The sequence below is a fragment of the Salvelinus namaycush genome, chromosome 33 (genome assembly GCF_016432855.1).
Source record: "Salvelinus namaycush isolate Seneca chromosome 33, SaNama_1.0, whole genome shotgun sequence".
Taxonomy (NCBI): Eukaryota; Metazoa; Chordata; class Actinopteri; order Salmoniformes; family Salmonidae; genus Salvelinus; species Salvelinus namaycush.
This window is the reverse complement of record NC_052339.1, coordinates 32,079,992-32,107,202: the sequence shown is the minus strand read 5'-3', so window position 1 is coordinate 32,107,202 and position 27,211 is coordinate 32,079,992. Positions and strand designations below refer to the sequence as shown.

General features: G+C 46.7%; 1 protein-coding gene across 1 annotated transcript in view; it reads right to left on the bottom strand.

The window, feature by feature from the left end:
- LOC120027914 (potassium voltage-gated channel subfamily H member 2-like) overlaps positions 1–27,211 on the bottom strand; it is a 343,572-nt gene that overhangs the window by 114,928 nt on the left and 201,433 nt on the right. Inside the window, exons 3-5 of the mRNA XM_038973009.1 lie at positions 25,483–26,160; positions 23,717–24,187; positions 21,860–22,089 (exon numbers count right to left, since the gene is read on the bottom strand). Coding sequence (XP_038828937.1) covers positions 21,860–22,089; positions 23,717–24,187; positions 25,483–26,160 — 1,379 coding nt within the window. The remainder of the gene's footprint in view (positions 1–21,859; positions 22,090–23,716; positions 24,188–25,482; positions 26,161–27,211) is intronic.

Sequence of the window (27,211 nt, the reverse complement as noted above, 5' to 3'; positions counted from 1 at the left end):
ACACACACACAAACATATCAAACATGCACACAGGCATGTAAGCACGCACACACACAGTGACAGTGACTCCTGTCATCTCCTGCACATTGGTCACAGTCTACCTGGCAGCTATCTTCACTGGTGTCAAGGACACAGAGACATTAAACCGTGAAGAGTGTCAAACCAGGACAGAGGACAGACTACTAGGACCGTACACATACTACAACTAGTACTAGCATTTACCTGTACATGCACCTTCACTGGAAGTAATCACAGCCTACGTTTTTAACATAAAACACACGGTGGAAATCCATGGCGCCTACTTCTTATCTCTGCCTGGCTAACAGACCAGCATTACAGCTGTGTTTCCTTTGAAAGGAAGTCCAGTCTCAAGTTAGGACGCTATTACTAAGCTACGTGTTAGTTTGCCGCTTGATATCTCTGGCTAACGTTGCAGCTCGGTTCTCTGTAAGGTGGTCCAGTGGGATGACCAGAACACTAACAGGAAGCTGAAATCAACAGTGAGACAAAAACATCTTCAAATGGATCAACAAGATCACCTAGTGAAGGTAATGAGTAAATAGCAATAGTAAACAAAGACAACCCTCTTGTGTGCGTATTTATTTTACTTTTGTTTTCATGGAAAAGTCCATTATCCTGGCTCAAGGACACACTGATAGAAAATCAAATCTCCCCCATATTCTCCAAAGTTGGTAGAGCATGGCACTAGCAACGTCACGATAGTGGGTTCCATTAATTATATTAAAACAGTATTATACAAAACTGTTTATTGTCGTAATCCAACTCTATCCCTCTGTGTGTTGTGCTAAGCTAGCGTACAGTAGAACAGGAGAACTGGTCACTAGGTATCCCACAGTACACAGTGTTCCAGTCTCGTCTATTATGGTGAGAGTCTAGGCAGATTCAGTTCACAGTGTTCCAGTATCTTCTATGATGGTGTGAGTCTCCAGCCAGATACAGTTCACAGTGTTCCAGTCTCGTCTATTATGGTGTGAGTCTAGGCAGATTCAGTTCACAGTGTTCCAGTATCTTCTATTATGGTGTGAGTCTAGGCAGATACAGTTCACAGTGTTCCAGTCTCGTCTATTATGGTGTGAGTCTAGGCAGATACAGTACACAGTGTTCCAGTATCTTCTATGATGCTGTGAGTCTAGGCAGATACAGTTCACAGTGTTCCAGTACCTTCTATGATGGTGTGAGTCTAGGCAGATACAGTACACCGTGTTCCAGTCTCGTCTATTATGGTGTGAGTCTAGGCAGATACAGTTCACAGTGTTCCAGTCTCGTCTATTATGGTGTGAGTCTAGGCAGATACAGTTCACAGTGTTCCAGTCTCGTCTATTATGGTGTGAGTCTAGGCAGATACAGTACACAGTGTTCCAGTCTCGTCTATTATGGTGTGAGTCTAGGCAGATACAGTACACAGTGTTCCAGTCTCGTCTATTATGGTGTGAGTCTAGGCAGATACAGTACACAGTGTTCCAGTCTCGTCTATTATGGTGTGAGTCCAGCCAGATACAGTTCACAGTGTTCCAGTCTCGTCTATTATGGTGTGAGTCTAGGCAGATACAGTTCACAGTGTTCCAGTCTCGTCTATTATGGTGTGAGTCTAGGCAGATACAGTTCACAGTGTTCCAGTCTCGTCTATTATGGTGTGAGTCTCCAGCCAGATACAGTACAGAGTGTTCCAGTATCTTCTATGATGGTGTAAGTCTAGGCAGATACAGTACACAGTGTTCCAGTCTCGTCTATTATGGTGTGAGTCTAGGCAGATACAGTTCACAGTGTTCCAGTCTCGTCTATTATGGTGTGAGTCTAGGCAGATACAGTACACAGTGTTCCAGTCTCGTATATTATGGTGTGAGTCTCCAGCCAGATACAGTTCACAGTGTTCCAGTCTCGTCTATTATGGTGTGAGTCTAGGCAGATACAGTTCACAGTGTTCCAGTCTCGTCTATTATGGAGTCTTTTGGAGCCGCACGGTTCTGTTTGTATTTGTTGTGATATTCCCAGAAGGCCCAGGGTCATCTATGGGGTCAGGGATAATGACTGTGTTAGAAATGCCAGCATTGGCAGTTTATTCCCCCAGATGAGCCCCCCACGGGAGCAATGAATGTACTATTCACAGATAGAGACTTGACCTTGAGTGTGAATAAGAGAAAATGGTGTGAATGGGGATTTCATAAAATAAAATTGTATTTGTGTGTGTGTGTGCAACCTGAGAAAAGTGGAGGTCGAGTTTACAGTACATTCACCTCCAGCTTGAGTACAGTATACAGTATATCAGGGGACAAGGCTAATTAAAGTCAGTCAATATTCATCAGGGGACAAGGCCAGGTAAAGGCAGTCAGTATTCATCAAGGGACAAGGCCAGGTAAAGGCAGTCAGTATATATCAGGGGACAAGGCCAGGTAAAGGCAGTCTGTATTTCTCAGGGAACAAGGCCCTATTAAAGGCAGTCTGTATTTCTCAGGGGACAAGGCCAGGTAAAGGCAGTCAGTATAGATCAGGGGACAAGGCCAGGTAAAGGCAGTCAGTATTTATCAGGGGACAAGAACAGGGAACAGCAGTCAGTCACAATATATCAGAGGACAAGGCCAGGTAAAGGCAGTCTGTATTTCTCAGGGGACAAGGCCAGGTAAAGGCAGTCAGTATAGATCAGGGGACAAGGCCAGGTAAAGGCAGTCAGTATTTCTCAGGGGACAAGGCCAGGTAAAAGCAGTCAGTATTTCTCAGGGGGCAAGGCCAGGTAAAGTAAGTCAGTGTGCTGATCCACACTGATAACAGGGTCTCTGTCAGAAATGCACTACCACTCTGTGGCCCGGCTCACTCCACTGTCTCCCAAGATGAGCCTGTCCTCTCACCACGCCCCCATCACCTTGGATGGATTGGCCTCTCGCTGTGTGGCTGACTGCCACAGTATAGCACCAGACTTGGAACTAACCATTTCCCAGTTTGGGGTTGGCAGTAATCATTATGAATGTCGCGACAATTGGAAGCACTGCCAGTTAAACCATTGGCAGCTTGTGTTGCTAGACAGTAGCAGCAGACATTAACACTTATCGTTTTTTATTTCACTACTACTCTCTCTCTCTCTCTCTCTCTCTCTCTCTCTCTCTCTCTCTCTCTCTCTCTCTCTCTCTCTCTCTCTCTCTCTCTCTCTCTCTCTCTGCATGCTGGGAGTGTTTGGTGCATGCTGGGAAGTGTATGATCGAGGGAGTGCGTGTGTTGTGTAGAGTTAGATATTCAGAACTTTCTTTCGGTTTTCTCTTTCTTGGTGGCATTCTTTGTTTTCTTCTGTGCATGATTAAGATTATTATATATTTTTTTTGTGTGGTAGAATTAAGTATTTAGTTTTTTTTCGTATAGAAATTACCTTGATTTTGGCGGGGATGGCTTCCAGAATTGGAATGCCGTCCCTGTCACTTCGGCACGGCTTTAGGTGTGTTACTGAAGCTACTGTCACGGTGGAGGAGTTTCTGGTCGCCGTAGGAGAGAAGGTAGGATATGAGAATATTGCTTATGAGTCACGGATGAACAAAGCGGTGGTGGTATTTCTTAAGGAAGAGCGCCTTGTTGATCGTATGGTTGAGCAGGGCGTACTTCTTAAAGGAATGTTTATTCAAGTTACGCCGCTTTTTTCTCCGTCAACAAGAGTAACGATTTCAAATGTACCACCGTTTATTCCAAATGAGCTATTGGAGCGCGAGTTATTGCGCTTTGGGAAGTTTGCAAGCTCAATTAAGGTTGTTCCGTTGGGTTGCAAACACCCGGCGTTGAAACAGGTTATGTCGTTTCGGCGACAGGTGTTTATGTTTTTGGACTCACCGGAGCAGACTTTAGAGATATCGTTTAAAGTCAAGTATGACAATAGACTGTATATGGCTTATGCTAGTACGGGTAGTCAACGGTGTTTTGAGTGTGGGGATGTTGGCCATAAGCGACATGCTTGCCCAAAAAGGGAGAAGGCAGAGGGAGGGGAGCAGGTGGTCATCATAACGCCTGGGCCCACTGATGTAGGGAGAGGTGGGCTGACAGTGGTTGAGCAGCCACAAGCACCTGTTGCCGAGGAACAAGTTATCCGTGTTGAGGCCACGAGTTTGCAACTTGTATTAGAGGGAAATATTATGCAGCAGAAAAATATTGTTGTAGAAGGCAAGGATGGATCTGAAGAGCCAGTTCCTCAGACTGGTGAGGAGGTGCCCAGTACGAGTACTGGGGCACAGGAGGGGGTTCATATGGAGTTAATCTCCCAGGTAGTGGAGGAGACGCCCACTACGAGTAATGGAGTACAGGAGGGGGTTCATATGGGGTTAATCTCCCAGGTAGTGGAGGAGATGCCTGGTACGAGTAATGGAGTACAGGAGGGGGTTCATGTGGAGCTAGACCCCAAGGGAGTGGAGGAGATGCCCACTACGAGTAATGGGGTACAGGAGGGGGTTCATGTGGAGCTAGGCTCTTAGGTAGTGGAGGAGATGCCCACCACGGGTAATGGGGTTCAGGTGGGGCTAGTCTCCCAGGTAGTGGAGGAGATGCCTGGTACGAGTGATGGGGTGCAAGTGGGGAGTGTTGAAAGGGATGTGGTAGAAGGGAGTCAGTGGTCTGTGGCCTCAGCTGAGGAGGATCAGGAGAAGGATATGGATATCTCTTCTGATATGACAGCAGCTGGTGAGGACTCAATTTATGATCTAGAGGAGGTAAATGGTTTTCTGGATCAGACTTTTGGGAAATCTGTCAAATTGGCAGAATATTTTGATGTTGATAAGTTTGTGAGGTCAGCTGTGATGTTACAGAAGACGGTGGGGTTGGACGAATTGAGTGAGAAGAAGCGGTTTCGCTTGAGGAAATTTGTTACTGCTGTTACAGCAGCAAAAGGTGGTGGGAAACGTGGTCAGGTTAATAAGAAAAAATTTAAATAATGATGATGATCATGCTCCATAGGGTGTCTTTTTTCTCTTTGGTTTCTCTGTGGTATCTTCTGTTTTTCCTTTCTCTTTTCTATATGGAGGTACTAAGAGTAGGTTCTCTCAATATTAATGGGGGAAGGGACAGAAATAAGAGGGCTTGGGTATTAGAAGAAATAAAACAGAAAAGGCTTAATGTAGTTTTCCTTCAGGAGACACATAGTGATGAGGAAAATGAGGTTGACTGGGGTATGTGGTGGGAGGGGCAGCATATACTCAGTCATGGTACTAATTTCAGTGCTGGGGTGGCCATCTTGTTTTCCTCAGGGTTAGGGGTGACGGTGATATCTACAACAGAGATTGTCAAGGGTCGGGTTTTATTGGTCAAGGTGGATGTTATGGGGTTTTTGTTTGTTTTTTTGAATGTTTATGCTCCTAATGAGGGTACAGAGCGTCTTGTTGTGTTTGATCAAATAAAAGAAACCTTAAGACAGTGTGACCAAGAGGGGTGTATGGTTGTAGGGGGGGACTGGAACTGTACTGTGGATTTTACTGTTGATCGCACTGCTGAAGAACCTCACCTGCGGTCAGCCACTTTCCTGTCTGGCTTACTAACTGAGTTTGAGCTTTCTGATGTGTGGAGAGTAAGGAATGCAAAAGTTAGGCAGTACACATGGCTAAAAATTAATGAAGGTCGTGTCAGTGCAGCAAGGTTAGATAGGTTGTACGTATCTGATCAATACTGTAGTAGGGTTGGAAGGTGTGCCATTATTCCTGTGGGTTTCTCTGATCATCACATGGTTACTGTTGATATTCACTTGTCCTGTCCACGAAGGTCATCACCTTACTGGTATTTTAATGTTAAATTGTTACATGATGTCAAGTTTTGTGAACGGTTTTTGTTGTTTTGGGAAAAATGGAGGGTTACAAAAGGGAATTTTGAGTCCTTGAGACAATGGTGGGATGTTGGGAAGGCCCAAATACGAGTATTTTGTCAACAGTATACTGCTTTGTCTCAAATTGAAGTTAAAGAGACTATCAAGGCCCTTGAACAGGACATCAAATCAATTGAATTGAAGCTGCTCACTCAGAATGACCCTGGACTAGTCATGAACTTACAGGACAAGAGACATGAACTGAGGTCGTTTCTGCATGAAAGAGTGAAAGGTGCCTTGATTAGGTCTCGTTTCGCTTCCCTCAAGGACATGGATGCTCCTAGTGCTTTTTTTTTTAACCTTGGACAGTCGAAATTACAACGTAAACAGATGGTCTGCCTTCGTCTCCCTGATGGGAAGGTGACCACGGATGACAGTGAAATGCGTCAACATGCCGTGGATTTCTACTCTGCCCTCTATAAGGCGGAGGATTGTGACTCTCTGTGTACTGAACAGTTGTTACACGGTCTTCCTCAATTGGGACCTGAACAGAGAGTCGCATTGGACTCTGACATTACACTGCAAGAGCTGTCCACAGCAGTTATGCAGCTCTCAACAGGCCGAGCCCCTGGCATTGATGGTTTACCATCTGAGTTCTATAAGCACTTTTGGGGGTCTATTGGGGAGGATTTTTATGAAGTGGTGTGTGAATCTTTTCATGAGGGTTCTCTTCCTGTATCCTGTCAACGTGCGGTGCTTTCACTGTTGCCAAAAAAGGGGGATTTGGCTCTCATAAAAAATTGGAGACCTGTTGCTTTGCTGTGTGCAGAATACAAAATAGTTTCTAAATGTCTCTCAAACAGGTTGAAAGAGTATCTGGGATTGTTGGTCCACAAGGACCAGTCCTACTGTGTACCTGATCGCTCAATTGTTGACAACTTGTTTCTGATAAGAGATGTTTTAGACATTTGTAAACTGTCTGATGTAAATGTGGGTTTACTTTCTTTGGATCAGGAGAAGGCTTTTGACCGAGTGGACCACCAGTATTTGTTTAAAACGATGAAAGCCTTTGGGTTTGGGGATGTTTTTTTGTCTTGGATGAATTTACTGTATGCTGGGGCCTCGTGTATGGTGAAGGTGGGGGGTGGTTTGAGTTGCCCCATCCCTGTCCAAAGGGGCATCAGGCAGGGATGCCCAATTTCAGGGCAGTTATATAGTCTGGCGATTGAACCAATGCTTTGTTTTTTAAGAGCGAAGCTTACTGGTTTCTCTGTGCCAGGTGTAATGAAGGGTCCCACGATAGCACTGTCTGCGTATGCAGATGATGTGACAGTTTTTATTACAGGGGCTGAGGATGTTAAGGTTCTCTCAGACGCTTTAATGGTGTATGAGGGGGCCTCCTCAGCTAGAGTCAATTGGGGAAAGAGTGAAGCGCTGTGGGCAGGTCAGCTTCAGATAGGGTCCGCTCCACGATTACCAGGGGGGCTTCAGTGGGGCAGAGATGGGATGAAGACATTGGGTGTTTTTCTAGGCTCTGATGTCTTTCAGAAAAAGAACTGGGAGGGTGTAGTGGAGAAAGTGTGTGCCAGACTGTCAAGATGGAAATGGGTGCTATCCTAGTTGTCTTATAGGGGAAGGGTACTGGTAATTAATAATCTTGCTGCCTCTACCCTGTGGCACAGACTAATGATTTTGCAGCCACCAAAGGGTCTGATACAAGAGCTTCAGAGGACCCTTGTCAATTTCTTCTGGTCTGGACAACACTGGATCAAAGCTGCAGCCCTGTACCTGCCACTGCACGAGGGGGGACAAGGCCTGGTGGACATTTCCTCTAGGATCATGGCTTTCCGGCTTCAAGCAGCCCAGAGACTGTTGTACAGTGACGGTTCTAGCTGGGTCGACACAGCCTACGCATTGATGAGGAGAGCGGGCTGTTTGGGCTTAGACAAGCACCTTTTCCTCTTAAAGCTGGAGGGGGGTGAGTTGAATGGCCTGACTCCATTTTATGAGTCTGTTATGCAGGCTTGGAGGGTTCTTGTCAAGTCCCGTAAGGCCGGCACGCTACCAGGGATGTGGCTTTTTGAAGAGCCTCTTTTTTATAACACTGCCATCCAGTCCAGTGCTCTGGGTTCAGCCAGCCTGCGTTCATGCCTGTTAGGTGTCGGGTGCACCAAAGCTGGGTCATCTGATGCAGAGCAGGAGCAGATCGTTGGAGGAGCTGGGAGAAAGAGCGGGGATCCGATCATCTCGCCTACTGAGGAAGGTCGTCGCTGAGGTCTGTGACTCCTTGCCAGTTCTTCATCGTCAGTATGTGACTGACACTTCCAATTCTGATCGGTGGAAGGAGGGTCTGGATTATGTGTTCCCTGCACTGATTGTTAGTGCTGCGGTGGGGGCATTTGAGGAGGACGTGGGGATGCTGCTTTCCTTCGATACCCCGGAGCTGGGGGGTTTCAAGGAGGTGGGAAAGAAGGCCATGTACAGAATATGTGTAAAGGTGTCCCATGCCTCTTCCCTGGAAGGGGTAAAATCGACGAGGTGGGCGGGTGTGCTTGGTCCAGGTGCTTCCCCAAAAGGCTGTTGGCGATCATTATACAAACTGCCGATTGATAAGAGGACGGCTGACCTCCAATGGAGGATAATACATGGAGCTATAGCCACCAACATGCATCTGGTACACCTGGACCCTACTGTTGGGGAAGGGTGTCCATTCTGTGCAGAGTCTGAAACTCTGGCACACCTGTTTTTACTGTGTCCCAGGTTGGTCGGGATGATTAATCTGATCACTGACTGGTTCTCAACGTTGGGAGAGGTTTTCTCTTCCCAACTGTATGTATTTGGGCCAAAGTACAGGTTCAGTCAAAAGGGTGTCGTTGTGTTGCTTAATTTTGTGTTAGGGGCAGCAAAATTAGCGATATGGAAGACCCGAAAGAACAGTATTCGGGGACAAGGGTCTGTGGATGTGGTGGGAATGCTGGAGGGAATGGTGGCAGCGAGACTAAGGGTTGAGTTTGCCTATTATAAACTGGTCAACAATATTGATCTGTTTTTGAGTATATGGGGTATTCAGAGGCTGTTGTGTTTAGTTACTGTGGAGGAGGAGTTGGAGTTGTGTTTTTAATTGATGTGTAACTGTGGTTTTGTATGAGTATTTATTGTGTGGTGGGCTCCCAGACCCAATAAAGATTATTTAAAACTCAAACTCAAACTCAAACTCAAACTCTCTCTCTCTCTCTCTCTCTCTCTCTCTCTCTCTCTCTCTCTCTCTCTCTCTCTCTCTCTCTCTCTCTCTCTCTCTCTCTCTCTCTCTCTCTCTCTCTCTCTCTCTCTCTCTCTCTCTCTCTCTCTCTCTCTCTCTCTCTCTCTCTCTCTCTCTCTGTCTCTCTCTCTCTCTCTCTCTCTGTCTCTGTCTCTCTCTCTCTCTGTCTCTCTGTCTCTCTGTCTCTCTGTCTCTCTCCTCACTTTCCCAGCTGCTCTCCCTTTCTCTCTCTCTAGTGTTAATTCAATAACCCTCCAGTGATGCGGTAGGGCAGTGAGGCACACGCCCCAGCCAAGCATCTACTGTGATTAATGGTGCCAGGGCAGATAAAATGGGTCACCGGCAGAGATGGAGAGAGGGAGGGATAGAGGGATGAGAGGGAGAGGTGGGGGGATGAAGAGAGGTGGATGGGATGGAGAGAGAGGGAAAAGCGGAGGGAGGTGAAGGAATAAGAGGGAGAGGGAGGGAGCAGAGGGAGAAGTGGAGAGTTATGAAGTGATAAGAGGAAAGTAGAGAGAGGAGAGGGAGGAGAGGGAGCAGAGGGAGAGGTGGAGAGTTATGAAGTGATAAGAGGAAAGTAGAGAGAGGAGAGGGAGGAGAGGGAGCAGAGGGAGAGGTGGAAGGATGAGAAAGAGGAGAGGGGGGAGGTGAGGGAGAAGAGAGGTGATTGACGCTCTAGCCTTACTTTTCTCTCTCTTTTTTTACCACCTCCTCTCTATCCTTCTCTCTTTCTCCTGCATTTGCTTGTTCGCTCTTTACCCCATGAAGCAAAATTCACACCAAGAGATGCCTGTCAACGGCGTGAAAGAGTAGTGAATGTCAATTCACATACACTGCGTAGCGTATGCAAACGTCGTAATTGTCATGAAAATCCCTAATAAACAATTTGTTCGCTATGTAGTCACTGAGAGTTCTTGTTGTGAGTTCCTTTTGACTAACCTTAGATGTCCTATGGGAGCCACCGTACCTGGGCTAAACAGTTGTTGTGTTGCTAGCTCATGAGGACGTTGTAGCTAATCAACCAGAGCCGTTTATAAACAACTACATCTCGTTATTTCTACATAAACTGTACCCTCTCTTGTAATCGGAGTCCTGGAGTTTTCCAGCCGAAGCCTGCCTAGGCTATATCTAAATCAACACAGGTAGGCTGCACTTGTTTTCAAATATGTAGCCTATTTAACTGATAAACATTAGCCTACACTCCCACAACAAAAATATAAACGCAACATGCAACCATTTCAAAGATTTTATTGAGTTACAGTTTATATGACGAAATCAGTCAATTGAAATTGTCATGACTTCCGCCGAAGTCGGTTCCTCTCCTAGTTCGGGCGGCGTTCGGCGGTCGAAGTCACCGGCCTTCTAGCCATCGCCGATCCACCTTTCATTTTCCATTGGTTTTGTCTTGTCTTCCCTCACACCTGGTTTCAATTCCATGTTGTGTATTTAACCCTCTGTTCCCCCCATGTCCTTGTCCGGTATTGTTGATTGTAAGAGTTTGTGCACGTTATGTCTGGCGAGCGAAGGGTTTCGTCCCATTGTATTTATTTATTGTTTTTGTTCACTGTGATTTTATTATTAAACTGCACCGTTGTAACACAGTCTTTGACCTCCTGCGCCTGACTTCTCTGCCGCCAGTACGCACGCATTACAGAAATAAATTCATTAGGCCCTAATCTATGGAATTCACATAACTGGGAATACAGATATGCATCTGTTGGTCACAGATACCTTAAAAAAAAGGGCCTCACAATTCGCCTCAGGATATCTATGTGCATTCAAATTGCCATCGATAAAACGCAATTGTTTTCGTTGCTTATCCCTGACCATACCACAACCACCATGGGGCATGCTGTTCACAACGTTGACATCAGCAAACCGCTCGCCCACACAACACCATACACGTACGTGGGCTGCGGTTGTGAGGCCGGTTGGACGTACTGCCAATTTCCCTAAAACAATGATGAGGCGATTTATGGTAGAGAAATTAACATTAAATTATCTGGCAACAGCTCTGGTGAACATTCCTGCAGTCAGCATGCCAATTGCATGCTCCCTTAAAACTTGAGACATCAGTAGCATTGTGTTGTGTGACAAAACTGGCCTTTTATTGTCCCTAGAACAAGGTGCACCTGTGTAATGATCTTGCTTTTTAATCAGCTTCTTGATATGCCACACCTGTCAGGTGGATGGATTATCTTGCCAAAAATAAATGCTCACTAACACAAAATAAGCTGAGACAAATAAGCTTTTTGTGCGTCTGGAAAATTTCTGGGATATTTTATTTCAGCTCATGAAGCATGAGACAAACACATTAAATCTTGTGTTTATATTTTTGTTTAGTGTAGCGTAGGGAAAATCATAACAATTCCTCTAATTCCTTTTCTACAAACAACTCACACAACAGTATGTCAAAGCAACAGTACACATAAAGTGCCTTGTCATAGCAACAGTACACATAAAGTGCCTTGTCATAGCAACAGTACACATAAAGTGCCTTGTCATAGCAACAGTACACATAAAGTGCCTTGTCATAGCAACAGTACACATAAAGTGCCTTGTCATAGCAACAGTACACATAAAGTGCATTGTCATAGCAACAGTACACAAAGTGCCTTGTCATAGCAACAGTACACATAAAGTGCCTTGTCATAGCAACAGTACACATAAAGTGCCTTGTCATAGCAACAGTACACCTAAAGTGCCTTGCCTTGTCCTAGCAACAGCACACATAAAGTGCATTGCCTTGTCATAGCAACGGTACACATAAAGTGCCTTGCCTTGTCATAGCAACGGTACACATAAAGTGCCTTGCCTTGTCATAGCAACAGTACACATAAAGTGCCTTGCCTTGTCATAGCAACAGTACACATAAAGTGCCTTGCCTTGTCATAGCAACAGTACACATAATGTGCCTTGTAATATCAAGTGTGGTGGTAGCTGCCGAGGTTTGGATGACCTCAACCTGGAACATTTCAATAGTGCCTTGAAGAATCCACTACTTCAGTGGTTCCCAACTCCAGTCCTCCAGTAGCCCCAACAGTACACATTTGTATTGTAGCATCGGGCAATCACACAACTTGTCAACTAATCTTCAGGCCATCAATGAGTTGAAACAGGTGTTTTTTGTCCGGGGCTACAAAATGTGTACTGTTGTGGGCACTGGATGGCCAGAGTTGGGCTGTTGGGGGGTACTGGAGGACTGGAGTTGGGCTGTTGGAGGACCGGATTTGGGCTGTTGGGGGGTACTAGAGGACTGGAGTTGGGCTGTTGGGGGTACTGGAGGACTGGAGTTGGGCTGTTGGGGGTACTGGAGGACTGGAGTTGGGCTGTTAGGGGGTACTAGAGGACTGGAGTTGGGCTGTTGGGGGTACTGGAGGACTGGAGTTGGGCTGTTAGGGGGTACTGGAGGACTGGAGTTGGGCTGTTGGGGGTACTGGAGGACTGGAGTTGGGCTGTTGGGGGTACTGGAGGACTGGAGTTGGGCTGTTGGGGGTACTGGAGGACTGGAGTTGGGCTGTTGGGGGTACTGGAGGACTGGAGTTGGGCTGTTGGGGGTACTGGAGGACTGGAGTTGGGCTGTTGAGGGTACTGGAGGACTGGAGTTGGGCTGTTGGGGGTACTGGAGGACTGGAGTTGGGCTGTTAGGGGGTACTGGAGGACTGGAGTTGGGCTGTTGGGGGTACTGGAGGACTGGAGTTGGGCTGTTGGGGGTACTGGAGGACTGGAGTTGGGCTGTTGGGGGGTACTGGAGGACTGGAGTTGGGCTGTTGGGGGTACTGGAGGACAAGATGGGCTGTTGGGGGTACTGGAGGACTGGATTTGGGCTGTTGGGGGTACTGGAGGACCGGAGTTGGGCTGTTGGGGGTACTAGAGGACTAGAGTTGAGCTGTTGGGGGTACTGGAGGACTGGAGTTGGGCTGTTGGGGGTACTGGAGGACTGGAGTTGGGCTGTTGGGGATACTGGAGGACTGGATTTGGGCTGTTGGGGATACTGGAGGACTGGATTTGGGCTGTTGGGGATACTGGAGGACTGGAGTTGGGCTGTTGGGGATACTGGAGGACTGGAGTTGGGCTGTTGGGTACTGGAGGACTGGAGTTGGGCTGTTAGGGGGTACTGGAGGACTGGAGTTGAGCTGTTAGGGGGTACTGGAGGACTGGAGTTGAGCTGTTGGGGGTACTGGAGGACTGGAGTTGGGCTGTTGGGGGTACTGGAGGACTGGAGTTGGGCTGTTGGGGGTACTGGAGGAATGGAGTTGGGCTGTTAGGGGGTACTGGAGGACTGGAGTTGGGCTGTTGGGGGGTACTGGAGGACAAGTTGGGCTGTTGGGGGTACTGGAGGACTGGATTTGGGCTGTTGGGGATACTGGAGGACCGGAAATGGGCTGTTGGGGATACTGGAGGACCGGAAATGGGCTGTTGGGGGTACTAGAGGACTAGAGTTGAGCTGTTGGGGGGTACTGGAGGACTGGAGTTGGGCTGTTGAGGGTACTGGAGGACTGGAGTTGGGAACCACTTAAGTAGTGGATACTTCAAGGCACTATTGAAGTGTTCCGGGTTGAGGTTAACTGGCCGTTTTGGACTCAAAGGTCAAAGCTTCAAATCAAAGGAGGAAAGTGAGAGCAATAGCTGATAGACTCTCTAAACACAGCGCAGATTGAATACCCATAACAACCATAACATTCCTTGTGATTTGAACACATAAAGTGTCTTGTAATATCAACTGTCACAACTGGTCATTCTGGACACAAAGGTCAAGGGTTAGGAGGCAGGTGAGAACAAGAAACATGCGTAGCGGTTTTCAGGGTTGAGTTAATTCTATAGCCTTGTACAGTCTAAATTCATGCACAGTACATGAGTATTATTACATAAAGAAATATCTACATTGATACAGAGGACAATCAAATGACCAGCACTGCCAATGTTTCCACGTAGACTTTCTCTCTAAGGAAGCTTGAGTCCAGTAGGTTTGCCTAACCCCTCCGTACAGTGAGTAGCCAAGTACCTGTCAAACCCGGTGCTTTTTCAATCAACCACCACTGAGACTTGGCAACCCAAACGAAGGCCTGTTCTACTGTTAGGTTGTTGACTTCTTCAGTGTTCCAATCAGTGTTCACCTCTTCTGCCTGACTGAGCGTCTAAGACCAGCATAGCTAAGCCTTAAGACAACAGTATGTCTGTGCCCTCGGCTGTGACTGTAGACTCAGCTAGAACACCAGGAAAGTAATATTCACACAGTTCAACCACTAATGAACAGCTTGCTCTGAACACAGTGTGCTGTACTGCAAAGCTACAACGAAGAAATTGAGCGATGTTAGGAGAACCAGTTAAAACTTCAAAGGACCTTGAGTGTCAGAGGATACTGTACGTTTTGACCCCTAACCCCTCTGTCTGGACACACAGTTGTCCAGCACACCGGCTAGCATCAGCCTCCCACAGAGTGTTTGGCTACAACGAAATCAGCCCGTTGACGCAACAGCAAAAAGCAAAGTATATGGAGCGTTTTCAAACGATAAAATCAATATACACTATTGTTGTGTGTGTGTGTGTGTGTGTGTGTGTGTGTGTGTGTGTGTGTGTGTGTGTGTGTGTGTGTGTGTGTGTGTGTGTGTGTGTGTGTGTGTGTGTGTGTGTGTGTGTGTGTGTGTGTGTGTGTGTGTGTTCCACTGCACTGCCGCTAGAGGAGTGTCAGTTGTCTTTATGCAGATATCACACGTACTCTCTGATGTACTGGTGTGTTGATTTATCACTCGGATCGCCCTATCAGAAGCTGACGATTAGATTGTCAGGATGGGCAATGTACTTTCTAGGGTACACTAGAATTACTAGTAAGTACCCCCTCAAGGTACGCTGCATTTTAACTAGCTAAGTCCTGTGTAACAACTAGTAAATACATTGTAATTAGGGAAAACATTACATGTCAAATGTTTTGAAATAGTATAATTTGGGCTGACAGTTGTGTTGGATCTGGTTTGTAAACTCAATCAATTGAACCAGATGGTGCGCTTTATTTAGCAACACCGTTGACTGGAGATCTATTTTGAGCAGTGTACCTTCATGGGTAAGTAATTACAACCCATTGAGCACAGGCTATAACCTCTCAGACACCCAGATGCATCCACAAGGGATCACAACCTTTGTCACAGTTGTTCATGAAATCGAAATGCAACGAAGAAGCGAAACAATAAAGTTGGTGAATTTAGTGGAAACCTGCCCATTTGAAACAAGCCTGGTAGCAAGAATTTATTGCTACATTTCTGTAATTACAGACTGCAATTACTACCAGTTACATGTTGTTATTACACTGTAACAAACAACCTTTAAAAGGTTAAAAGGAAGTGTCTTCTTGCCTACTCCTCAGAGGACTGTGTCCTGGTCAGAGGTTAGTTAGAGGTAGTGTTGGAGAGTGCTGCCACCTGCAGGCCGTAGACGGTAAAGCATTCTAGATGTTTTAGGTTAGGAGTAATAATATACTCCATGGCCTCATAACTCATTAAATCACCGCTAGCACGGTCACCTGTACTGGTTCCCCTCCCTCTCTACCTATTTATAAGCTCTACTGTAAAGTCAGCCTGACTGAGTAGGCTTTTTTGGTATAACATAGTATGTACTGTGTGCACAGCAGCATTTCAGTGGGTACAGCAGCCTCTAAGAATGAGGCTATTAATGTATCGAGATAGCTTGGTGAAATTATTGACTTGTGGTATATCACTATACAATACAGAGGCCTTTCTAAAAAGATATAGGCGGGGGGCAGAGTGAGAGAGAGAGAGAGCGAGAGTGAGAGCGAGTGGGAGAGAGAGAAGGAGAGAGAGAGCGAGAGAAGTGTGGGCTTAAGGTCACGTTGTCACTGTTTTTCCTTGTCCCTGTCTCATCCTCGCCTCACAGAGAAGTCTTCAGGAAGCTGTACTTCATATTATAACGCCCCTCACATAGAAGTCTTCAGGAAGCTGTACTTCATATTATAACGCCCCTCACAGAGAAGTCTTCAGGAAGCTGTACTTCATATTATAACGCCCCTCACATAGAAGTCTTCAGGAAGCTGTACTTCATATTATAACGCCCCTCACAGAGAAGTCTTCAGGAAGCTGTACTTCATATTATAACGCCCCTCACAGAGAAGTCTTCAGGAAGCTGTACTTCATATTATAACGCCCCTCACAGAGAAGTCTTCAGGAAGCTGTACTTCATATTATAACGCCCCTCACAGAGAAGTCTTCAGGAAGCTGTACTTCTTATAACGCCCCTCACAGAGAAGTCTTCAGGAAGCTGTACTTCATATTATAACGCCCCTCACAGAGCAAATCAAATTAAAAGCCAAATCAAAACCAAACAAATTAAAAGAGGTGTCCAAATGCAGAACAAGAAACCATCTTTCACATCATACAGATTCCCGTCTTCCCTAACTCAATTCAACGTGTTTTCCGCACACACAGGATTGCCGTGGCGACAGAATCATCTGTCACCATTTAATATCTCTGCCGTCCCTCCGCTTCTCATTCAATCACGCTAGCTCTGAGGCATCAGCGACACATTGGCTCACTGCACACAAGGAGCACTGGTAAGTGGATTAGGCTAACCCAGTTATGTCTCCCGCTAAAGACGCCATCATAGCAAACACCAAGCTTTCACTCAGAGCAGGAACCCAACATCTTAAGCAACAATCCACCAGTATTGTATAAACAGAGTGTTTTCACTAGGTCTTAAAGCCGGCGCTTTGTAGGGCAAATCACCCCATCCACCACCAATGAGACTCACCCACCTGGCGGATGCATGGAAGCCTTCAGTAAAGTATAAACAGTAAAAACACAGACAATGGCAATAATGGAAAATATAGCAGTTCCTAGGCACACCACCACACCTCTACCACATCCCTCCCTCACTCATACCTCCCCCACCTCCCCCTCCCTCACCCCTACCACACCCCTACCCCCCCACCTCCCAGTCCCTCACCCCTACCACACCCCCCCCTCACTCATACCTCCCCCTCCCTCACCCCTACCACACCCCTACCCCCCCACCTCCCAGTCCCTCACCCCTACCACACCCCTACCTCCCTACTTCACCCCAACACATCCCTACCTCCCCTACCTCACCCCTACCACACCCACCTCCCAGTCCCTCACCCCTACCTCATCCCTTCCATAGCCCTACCTCCCCCACATCACCCACCATACCTCTACCTCACCCACCACACCTCTACCTCACCCACCACACCTCTACCTCACTCACCACACCTCTACCTCACCCCTAACACACCCCTACCACACCCACCTCCCCCGTCCTTCACCCCTACCACACCCCTAACTCACCCCTTCCACACCCCTACCTCCCCCACCTCACCCACCACACCTCTACCTCACCCACCACCCCATTTGTACATACTAGATTCCTGAACGGGTCAGGACCCACCTGCATAGAATTGTTCCCGAGAGCCGATTTCATTCATTCATTAATTTGTCTATTCAACATTTGGAAAAAAGGAAACCATGCCTGCCTTCGTGCTCACAGAATGTCATTTGCAACGCATTGCAAACCCAACAAGCTCCTGGATTCACGTATTTCATTTTTTTATCCTGATTTAAAATGTTTCCAACCCGCCAGCTGATTTCTTTTGCAGCTCACCCGCAGGGAACCGTGGGTATCCGACCTGATGCAGGACTCTAATACATACCCACGTCCACTCCCACCCTTACTCCACAGACACACCTGGCTTACACACACTGAACACACACACACAGCGTCCCCCTCTTCTCTCCCAGCGTCCCCCTCTCGCTATACTGGCAATCCTGTAGTGCTTTCCACACTCAAGATCCAAGATGGCAGCATGTCAAGTCGTTTGTTTGTGACTAGTACATTTTAACCTACTAATAATCTATTTATTTATGGTTGCGTAACTTCGTTGTTGCGTAGTGCAAACTATTTTATTTTTGCTGGTGTAAAGATCACGGGTCCTCCTCAACTCGGAACTTCATTACTTGAAGTTTACCAAAGTAACCCTATCTCTGGCTGGCCTGAGTTTCTCCTTCGTCCGCGGAGTGTCTTGTCCAAGCTGCTCCTTTTTGCTCTTCGCCTGGCTGTCAGTGGCAGCTCAACCCGTTCTCTCTATCGCCCTCAACACCCAATCTACTCACACGCGCAAACACTCACATTGACTCACATACACGCTGTCCCTCTCTCCACTTACTTTCGTTGGCCTCTTGTTTTTTGGTCAGAGAAAATGACAATTTACGTGGTATTGCTTTGCGCACTGACTTTACTGAACTCTGGAGAAAACGAACATTGTCGCAGGGTGAGTACATCTGACAATGTACTCTCGCGTCCATTAGACATTTTGTCTGCAGGAACTCGCTCTTTTTCACTCGGTCCACTCGTCCAAGTGCCGATGCATTTGTGGCATGATGTGAACAGTACGAATTTGTGTCACTACCAAAGTCTAATGGTTTTAAATGACTGTTTTGTATTGTCTGGAAACTCACTTGTAGAATTCGCTTGCAGTAGGTCTCTTAAAAAAGAGAAGCCGTGCAAGGTTATTAAACAGAGGTGCTTAGTTATTCTTCTGTTGTTGATATCAGGTAACGTGCAACCTAACCCTGGCCCTGATATGCAATGTCTCCAAACCCCCTCTGATTTTAAATCAAGATCTGGTTTTGGTATTTTTCATTTAAATGTACGCAGCCTGTTGTCAAAAATTGATGGGGTTAGGATTTGGGCTAAATCAACTGATGCTGATGTAATTGTGTTTTCTGAAACCTGGCTCAGCAAGTCTATTTTTGATAAGGATATTTGTATAAGTGGTTACAATGTTTATCGCACAGATCGGGTTAAGAAAGGTGGGGGTGTGGCTATATATGTAAAATCTAAATTCCATGTAAGTGTGGCAAAGTCTGAAACTATTTGTAAACAGTTGGAATTTCTTGCTTTAAATATTGAGGTTTCAAAGGGCCTCTCTATAACTGTGATTGGCTGTTATAGACCCCCCTCTGCTCTTGGTGATGCATTTTCTTCTTTGACGCACCTTATGTCTAAACTTCTTTACAGTGAAATGATCTTGATTGGTGATCTCAACTGGTGTTGGTTAAAGCCGGTGTCTGATGATTTAAAAATGTTTTGTAATTCTATGAATCTTACCCAGTTGATTAATTCACCCACTCGCCCAAATCTTAAATGCCCAGATAAATCTACCCTGATTGATTTGATATTGACAAATGTTCCACATAAATATTCTGCGGTTGGTGTTTTTTGTAATGATTTAAGTGACCATTGTGCTGTTGTTGCTGTTAGAAATACTAAGGTTCCAAAGACAAATCCACGTTTTATTCGTAAGAGAAATTTGAAGTGTTTTAATGAGCAGGCTTTCTTTCATGATTTGTTTTATTTTGACTGGAGCAAGATTGAGCTTATCCCTGATGTGGAAACTGCCTGGAAATTCTTTCATGATGGGTTTTTCCAAATAGTAAACAAACATGCACCATTCCGCAGGTTCAGGGTTAAAGGGCGGGATAATCCATGGTTTTCTTCTGAGCTGTCTTGTATTATTCACGACCGTAATCTAGCCTGGGCTAAAGCAAGGAAATCTTGTTCTGATGCTGATTGGCTTATTTTTAGGCAGTTAAGAAACAAGTGTTCTTTTCTTCTCAGGAAGGCCAAGTCTGAATATTTTATGTCTGTTACCACTGATAACCTGAATGACCCTAGAAAGTTTTGGAATGCTATTAAGTCTATGTCTGGTAACAGTAATGTTAATGAATTACCGTCATGTGTTTTGAAGGACTCTGTTGCTATATATGACAAAACTGAAATGCTGAATTGTTTCAATGAGCACTTTGTATCATCTGGTAGGCTGTTTGATTCAGTGCCCTCTGTCTCTGTACAGCCCTGTGTGGATGAACCAGTGTCCTCTGTCTCTGTACAACCCTGTGTGGATGAACCAGTGAGAGCTGGTCAAACTTTTAGCTTTCTGCCATTCTCAGTGCAGGTGGTACATAAAGCCCTGAAATCCTTAGATCAAAGAAAGCCTGCAGGTCCTGATGTTTTGGATCCCTGCTTTTTAAATCTGGCAGCTGATTTCATAGCTGAACCACTTACATATCTGTTCAATCTAACCCTGGAATGTAATGAAATTCCAAAGATCTGGAAATCAGCATTTGTCCTACCACTTTTAAAAGGGGGAGATCCAACTCTTTTAAATAATTATAGGCCAATCTCAAAGCTGTCACCCCTGGTGAAAATACTTGAAACCCTTGTAAGTGAACAGCTAAAAGAGTTTTTATTTACTAACTCTATTTTATCAATGTACCAATCGGGCTTCAGGAAGAAGCATAGCACAATTACAGCAGCCATGAAGGTTTTAAATGATATCACTGAAGCCCTTGACAAAAAACAGCACTGTGTCTCACTTTTTATTGATCTCTCTAAGGCTTTTGATACAGTTGATCATGCTATACTGAGGCAGAGATTGTTGAGTGTAGGTCTTTCGGAGCATGCAGTTGCATGGTTTGCTAACTATCTGTCTGATAGAACTCAGTGCACTCAATTTGATGGGCTTATGTCTGTTAAATTGTCTGTCCTGAATGGTGTGCCCCAGGGCTCTGTACTTGGTCCTCTCTTATTCACTATTTATATAAATGATTTAGACAGAAATGTCCAAAATGCACAACTTCATTTTTATGCTGATGATACTGTTATTTACTGTTGTGCCTCATCTCTTACAAAAGCTTTCCAGAACTTGCAAACTGCTTTTTATACTGTTCAACATACCTTGTGTCAATTGAAGCTTATCCTCAATACTGACAAAACTAAACTAATGGTGTTTTCTAATGCAAGAAATAGACCTCTGAACCTTTCACCTGTTACTACCTGTCAGGGCAAGGAGATTGAGGTTGTAACCTCATACAAATATCTTGGAATTCTAATTGATGACGGCCTCTCTTTTAAATTGCATATTCAACAACTTACAAAAAAATTGAAGCTGAAATTGGGATTTTATTTTAGGAATAAGGCCTGTTTTTCTTTTGAAGCCAGAAGGAGGCTAGTATCAGCTACATTTATGCCTTTACTAGACTATGGGGATATTTTATATATGAATGCTTCCGCTCAGTGTTTGAGATCAATTGACACTCTTTACCATGGCACTTTGAGATTTATTTTAAACTGCAAAACCCTTACGCACCACTGCACTTTGTATACCAGGGTTGGCTGGCCTTCTCTAGTCACTCGTAGGCTCAGTCACTGGTATACTTTTATTTACAAAGCCATTTTGGGTTTACTACCTTTTATTTGGGCATTTTTATTGTTCAGAAATGTGGTGGGTACTCTCTTCGTTCACTGGACTTTATCCTGCTAACTGTTCCAAATGTCCGAACTGAATTTGGTAAAAGGTCTTTTATGTACTCTGCGCCATCGTCTTGGAACACCTTACAAAATAATTTTAAACTGGAAGAACTTGTCCCGATTGGTGTTTTTAAATCACTGATGAAGGATTTTGAGGCTGATTCCCTGACCTGTCAATGTTTTTAATTTGCTGTTTTTGATATTGTTATACTCTTGTGAATTCATGAATGGTTTTTACTAGATTACTTGTAGTTTTTCATGTTGTCTGTCTGTAATTTTTTGTAATGACTTGGTGCTGCCTATCTTGGCCAGGACGCTCTTGAAAAAGAGATTTTAAATCTCAATGAGCCCTTCCTGGTTAAATAAAGGTTAAATAAAATAAAAAATAAACACACACACACACACACACACACACACACACACACACACACACACACACACACACACACACACACACACACACACACACACACAGATGGCCCTCTTACCTGAGTGACTTTCTCGGTGACGTGGTGTGTGCGGTCGATGAGCTTGCAAGGGGCTATGATGTCCATGTCCCCCCCGGGCAGCGCGATGAGGGGGTCCGCCTTGAAGTCCACAAAGTTCAGGGTGATCTGAGGGATCTTACTGATGGTGCGGTAACGCATGAGGTCCGAGTCCGACGTGGAGTTGAGGATGTTGGACTTGTTGTTCACTGCCCCTGAAAGAGCACACTGTCAGGGGACTGCCCAGACTATTCGGACCACACCTGTGTTCAAACTTTTTGATATCGTTAGAAGCAGTGGGTCACAGCACACAGCCCTACCATACAGATAGATTTAGTGGGTCACAGCACACAGCCCTACCATACAGATAGATTTAGTGGGCCACAGCACACAGCCCTACCATACAGATAGATTTAGTGGGCCACAGCACACAGCCCTACCATACAGATAGATTTAGTGGCCCACAGCACACAGCCCTACCATACAGATAGATTTAGTGGGCCACAGCACACAGCCCTACCATACAGATAGATTTAGTGGGTCACAGCACACAGCCCTACCATACAGATAGATTTAGTGGGCCACAGCACACAGCCCTACCATACAGATATATTTAGTGGGCCACAGCACACAGCCCTACCATACAGATAGATTTAGTGGGCCACAGCACACAGCCCTACCATACACATAGATTTAGTGGCCCACAGCACACAGCCCTACCATACAGATAGATTTAGTGGGCCACAGCACATAGCCCTTCCATACAGATAGATTTAGTGGGCCACAGCACACAGCCCTAACATACAGTATATGAGCAGAATAAAACGTGTGGTTAAATACTGTACAACCAGGAAATATAGGGGTCTTTTATGTATTTCAAAGCTTCTAAAATACCAAGGAAGTAGGTGCTAATAGATGCTACAACATACAGATTCCTAGTTCCTACTGCACTGTTTACCCCTGTGTGTTTGGTATCCCTGTGTGTTTACCCCTGTGTGTTTGGTATCCCTGTGTGTTTACCCCTGTATGTTTACCCCTGTGTGTTTACACCTGTGTGTTTGGTATCCCTGTGTGTTTACCCCTGTGTGTTTACCCCTGTGTGTTTACCCCTGTGTGTTTACCCCTGTGTGTTTACACCTGTGTGTTTGGTATCCCTGTGTGTTTACCCCTGTGTGTTTACCCCTGTATGTTTACCCCTGTGTGTTTACACCTGTGTGTTTGGTATCCCTGTGTGTTTACCCCTGTGTGTTTACCCCTGTGTGTTTACCCCTGTGTGTTTACCCCTGTATGTTTACCCCTGTGTGTTTACACCTGTGTGTTTGGTATCCCTGTGTGTTTACCCCTGTGTGTTTACCCCTGTGTGTTTACCCATGTGTGTCTGGTATCCCTGTGTGTTTACCCCTGTGTGTTTACCCCTGTGTGTTTACCCCTGTGTGTTTACCCCTGTGTGTTTACCCATGTGTGTCTGGTATCCCTGTGTGTTTACCCCTGTGTGTTTACCCCTGTGTGTTTACCCCTGTGTGTTTGGTATCCCTGTATGTTTACCCCTGTGTGTTTGGTATCCCTGTGTGTTTACCCCTGTATGTTTACCCCTGTGTGTTTGGTATCCCTGTGTGTTTACCCCTGTGTGTTTACCCATGTGTGTCTGGTATCCCTGTGTGTTTACCCCTGTGTGTTTACCCCTGTGTGTTTACCCATGTGTGTTTGGTATCCCTGTGTGTTTACCCCTGTGTGTTTGGTATCCAGCTCAAATACAGCCAAGGAGGTGGTGTGTATTTTCTTTCTCAAGGTGCAATTCCATTTGGAAATATTCCCCTCACCCTGCCCTCCCCACTCCCCCCTCCCCCCTTCCCCCCCTACCTGTGCTGTTGTGGATGGGCCCGACCGTGTTGTACTTCCGACCCGACGGAGGCCGCATGGCCTCGATGTCATCCACCGACGACGCCCGCCGTATGCTGTGGAAGCTCTCGCGGGAGCGGCTGTGTGACAGGCTGCAGTTGGACACCGAGGCATCTGGGTTAAGCATCCGGAGGGCGATGCGAGGCGACGACTGGCCGAGGGGCAGCGAGGAAGGTGCAGGCTCTGAGCCAAGCAGGGTGCGCTGGTCCTCGGGCCACAGCAGGTCCGGCCTGGTGCTGCTGCTTCCACTGTTGGATCTGTGGTGCTCCAGAGGTAAGGGGGGCAGGGAGAGCAGCTCTCCCAAAGCCAGGGATTTGTGGCTGGGGTGGCTGGGGGCTGGGAGGTGCCCAGTCTCCGGGTTGTCCAGAGAAGCCTTGCTATTGCTGAGCGAGCAACGTGAGGGCAGGCGGAGCTTGAAGCCACGCGGCCGGCCTAGAGAAAGCGGAAGAGGGTGGAAGCAAATAAAACGAGAGAGGAAGAGTAAAAAATGGTGGTAAAGAGAGAGACAGGGAGAGAAAGAGAGTGAGTGGTAGAGAGGAAATCAGGGAGGGAGAGAAAGAGAGTGAGTGGTAGAGAGGAAAGCAGGGAGGGAGAGAAAGGAAAGAGACAGTGGCAGAGAGGGGTAGGTATGGGTGGGAGAGAGGGGTAGGTATGGGTGGGAGAGAGGGGTAGGTATGGGTGGGAGAGAGGGGTAGGTATGGGTGGGAGAAAGGGGTAGGTATGGGTGGGAGAGAGGGGTAGGTATGGGTGGGAGAGAGAGAGAGAACAATACATTTAATTGAACTACCGTAAAACTTAAATTAATAGCCCGTGCATTTATTTGCTTCAATCATTGAACAGGCAGGTTATATCCTGCCTGTTTGGCCCTGTCTGGGTGTATCATCAGATGGCCACAGTGTCTCCTGACCCCTCCTGTCTCAGCCTCCAGTATTTATGCTGAAGTAGTTTATGTGTCGGGGGGCTAGGGTCAGTCTGTTATATCTGGAGTACTTCTCCTGTCTTATCCGGTGTCCTGTGTGAATTGAAGTATGTTCTCTCTAATTCTCTCTTTCTCTCTTTCTTTCTTTCTCTCTCTCGGAGGACCTGAGCCCTAGGACCATGCATCAGGACTACCTGGCATGATGACTCCTTGCTGCCCCCAGTCCACCTGGCCGTGCTGCTGCTCCAGTTTCAACTGTTCTGCCTGCGGCTATGGAACCCTGACCTGTTCACCGGACGTGCTACCTGTCCCAGACCTGCTGTTTTCAACTCTCTAGAGACAGCAGGAGCGGTAGAGATACTAATGATCGGCTATAAAAAGCCAACTGACATTTACTCCTGAGGTGCTGACTTGTTGCACCCTTGACAACTACTGTGATTAGTATTATTTGACCATGCTGGTCATTTATGAACATCACCTATAACATGTTCTGTTATAATCTCCACCCGGCACAGCCAGAAGAGGACTGGCCACCCCTCATAGCCTGGTTCCTCTCTAGGTTTCTTCCTTGTTTTGGCCTTTCTAGGGAGTTTTTCCTAGCCACCATGCTTCTACACCTGCATTGCTTGCTGTTTGGGGTTTTAAGCTGGGTTTCTGTACAGCACTTTGAGATATCAGCTGATGTAAAAAGGGCTATATAAATAAATTTGATTTGAATTTGATTTGATTGAACAGAACCGTTTTCAATATTTTAAGGGGGGCAGCTTGTGGTTACCTGTGGGGAGCCAAGGGGGAAGCTTGTGTTTACCTGTGAGGAGCCAGGGGGGCAGCTTGTGGTTACCTGTGGGGAGCCAAGGGGGAAGCTTGTGTTTACCTGTGAGGAGCCAGGGGGGCAGCTTGTGGTTACCTGTGGGGAGCCAAGGGGGAAGCTTGTGGTTACCTGTGGGGAGCCAGGGGGGCAGCTTGTGGTTACCTGTGGGGAGCCAGGGGGGCAGCTTGTGGTTACCTGTGAGGAGCCAGGGGGGCAGCTTGTGGTTACCTGTGAGGAGCCAGGGGGGCAGCTTGTGGTTACCTGTGGGGAGCCAAGGGGAAAGCTTGTGGTTACCTGTGGGGAGCCAGGGGGGCAGCTTGTGGTTACCTGTGGGGAGCCAGGGGGGCAGCTTGTGGTTACCTGTGGGGAGCCAAGGGGGAAGCTTGTGGTTACCTGTGGGGAGCCAGGGGGGCAGCTTGTGGTTACCTGTGGGGAGCCAGGGGGGCAGCTTGTGGTTACCTGTGGGGAGCCAGGGGGGCAGCTTGTGGTTACCTGTGGGGAGCCAGGGGGGCAGCTTGTGGTTACCTGTGGGGAGCCAGGGGGGAAGCTTGTGGTTGAGGTTCTGGTTGGGCTGTTTGTTGTCTGACATGACCTCAACGTTGAGGATGAACATGATCACCAGGCCATCCTCATTCTTCACCGGCACCACATCCACCAGACACAGGAAACACACACCTGACAGAGAGAGAGAGAGAGAGAGAGAGAGAGAGAGAGAGAGAGAGAGAGAGAGAGAGAGAGAGAGAGAGAGAGAGAGAGAGAGAGAGAGAGAGAGAGAGAGAGAGAGAGAGAGAGAGAGAGAGAGAGAGAGAGAGAGAGAGAGAGAGAGAGAGAGAGAGAGAGAGAGAGAGAGAGAGACGGGGGAGAGAGAGACGGGGGAGAGAGAGACGGGGGAGAGAGAGAGAGAGACGGGGGAGAGAGAGACAGGAGAGAGACGGGGGAGAGAGAGACAGGAGAGCGAGAGGGAGAGAGAGAGAGAGAGAGAGAGAGGGGGGAGAGAGAGAAAGGGAGAGAGAGAGGGGGGAGAGAGAGAGACAGGAGAGGGAGAGGGGGAGAGAGGGGGGAGAGAGAGAGAGGGAGAGAGGGAGAGAGAGAGACGGGATTAGATGACATTGAACACAAACACACACGGAGGGTTGTAGGCACAAAAACACAGAGAGCTACACACACACACACACACACACACACACACACACACACACACACACACACACACACACACACACACACACACACACACACACACACACACACACACACACACACACACACACACACACAGGCTGGCGTTTATTGGGATGGGCCTTGAGGGAGAAATGAGTCCTGCTAAATAGGTCAGCTGCAAAGTCAAAATTGGCTATTGTAAAAATTCAGGAGAAACATTTGATCTTTTTGATATTAATTTAAGGTTAGGGTCAGGTTTTATGGCTTTGTGGCTGTGCCAGCTAGCGATCACGCTGCAGGGCTGCCTCCAGAACAACATTCATGACGAGGAAGGCTAACCTGCCAGAAAAACACACACACACATACATTCAGAAATCCACTGGTGAACATCATTCCCACCTGGTGCCTTAAGACAACCGCAGTGATTTCACTTCACAAGAGCATGAAAATATATTTCACTGAGCATGAAATCAGACTTCATGGCCATATGTAGCTGTTCAACTACAGAGCACTGTTTCAGTAGGGTTGAATTAAATGACTGTAAGTAGGAATGAATTAAAAATGA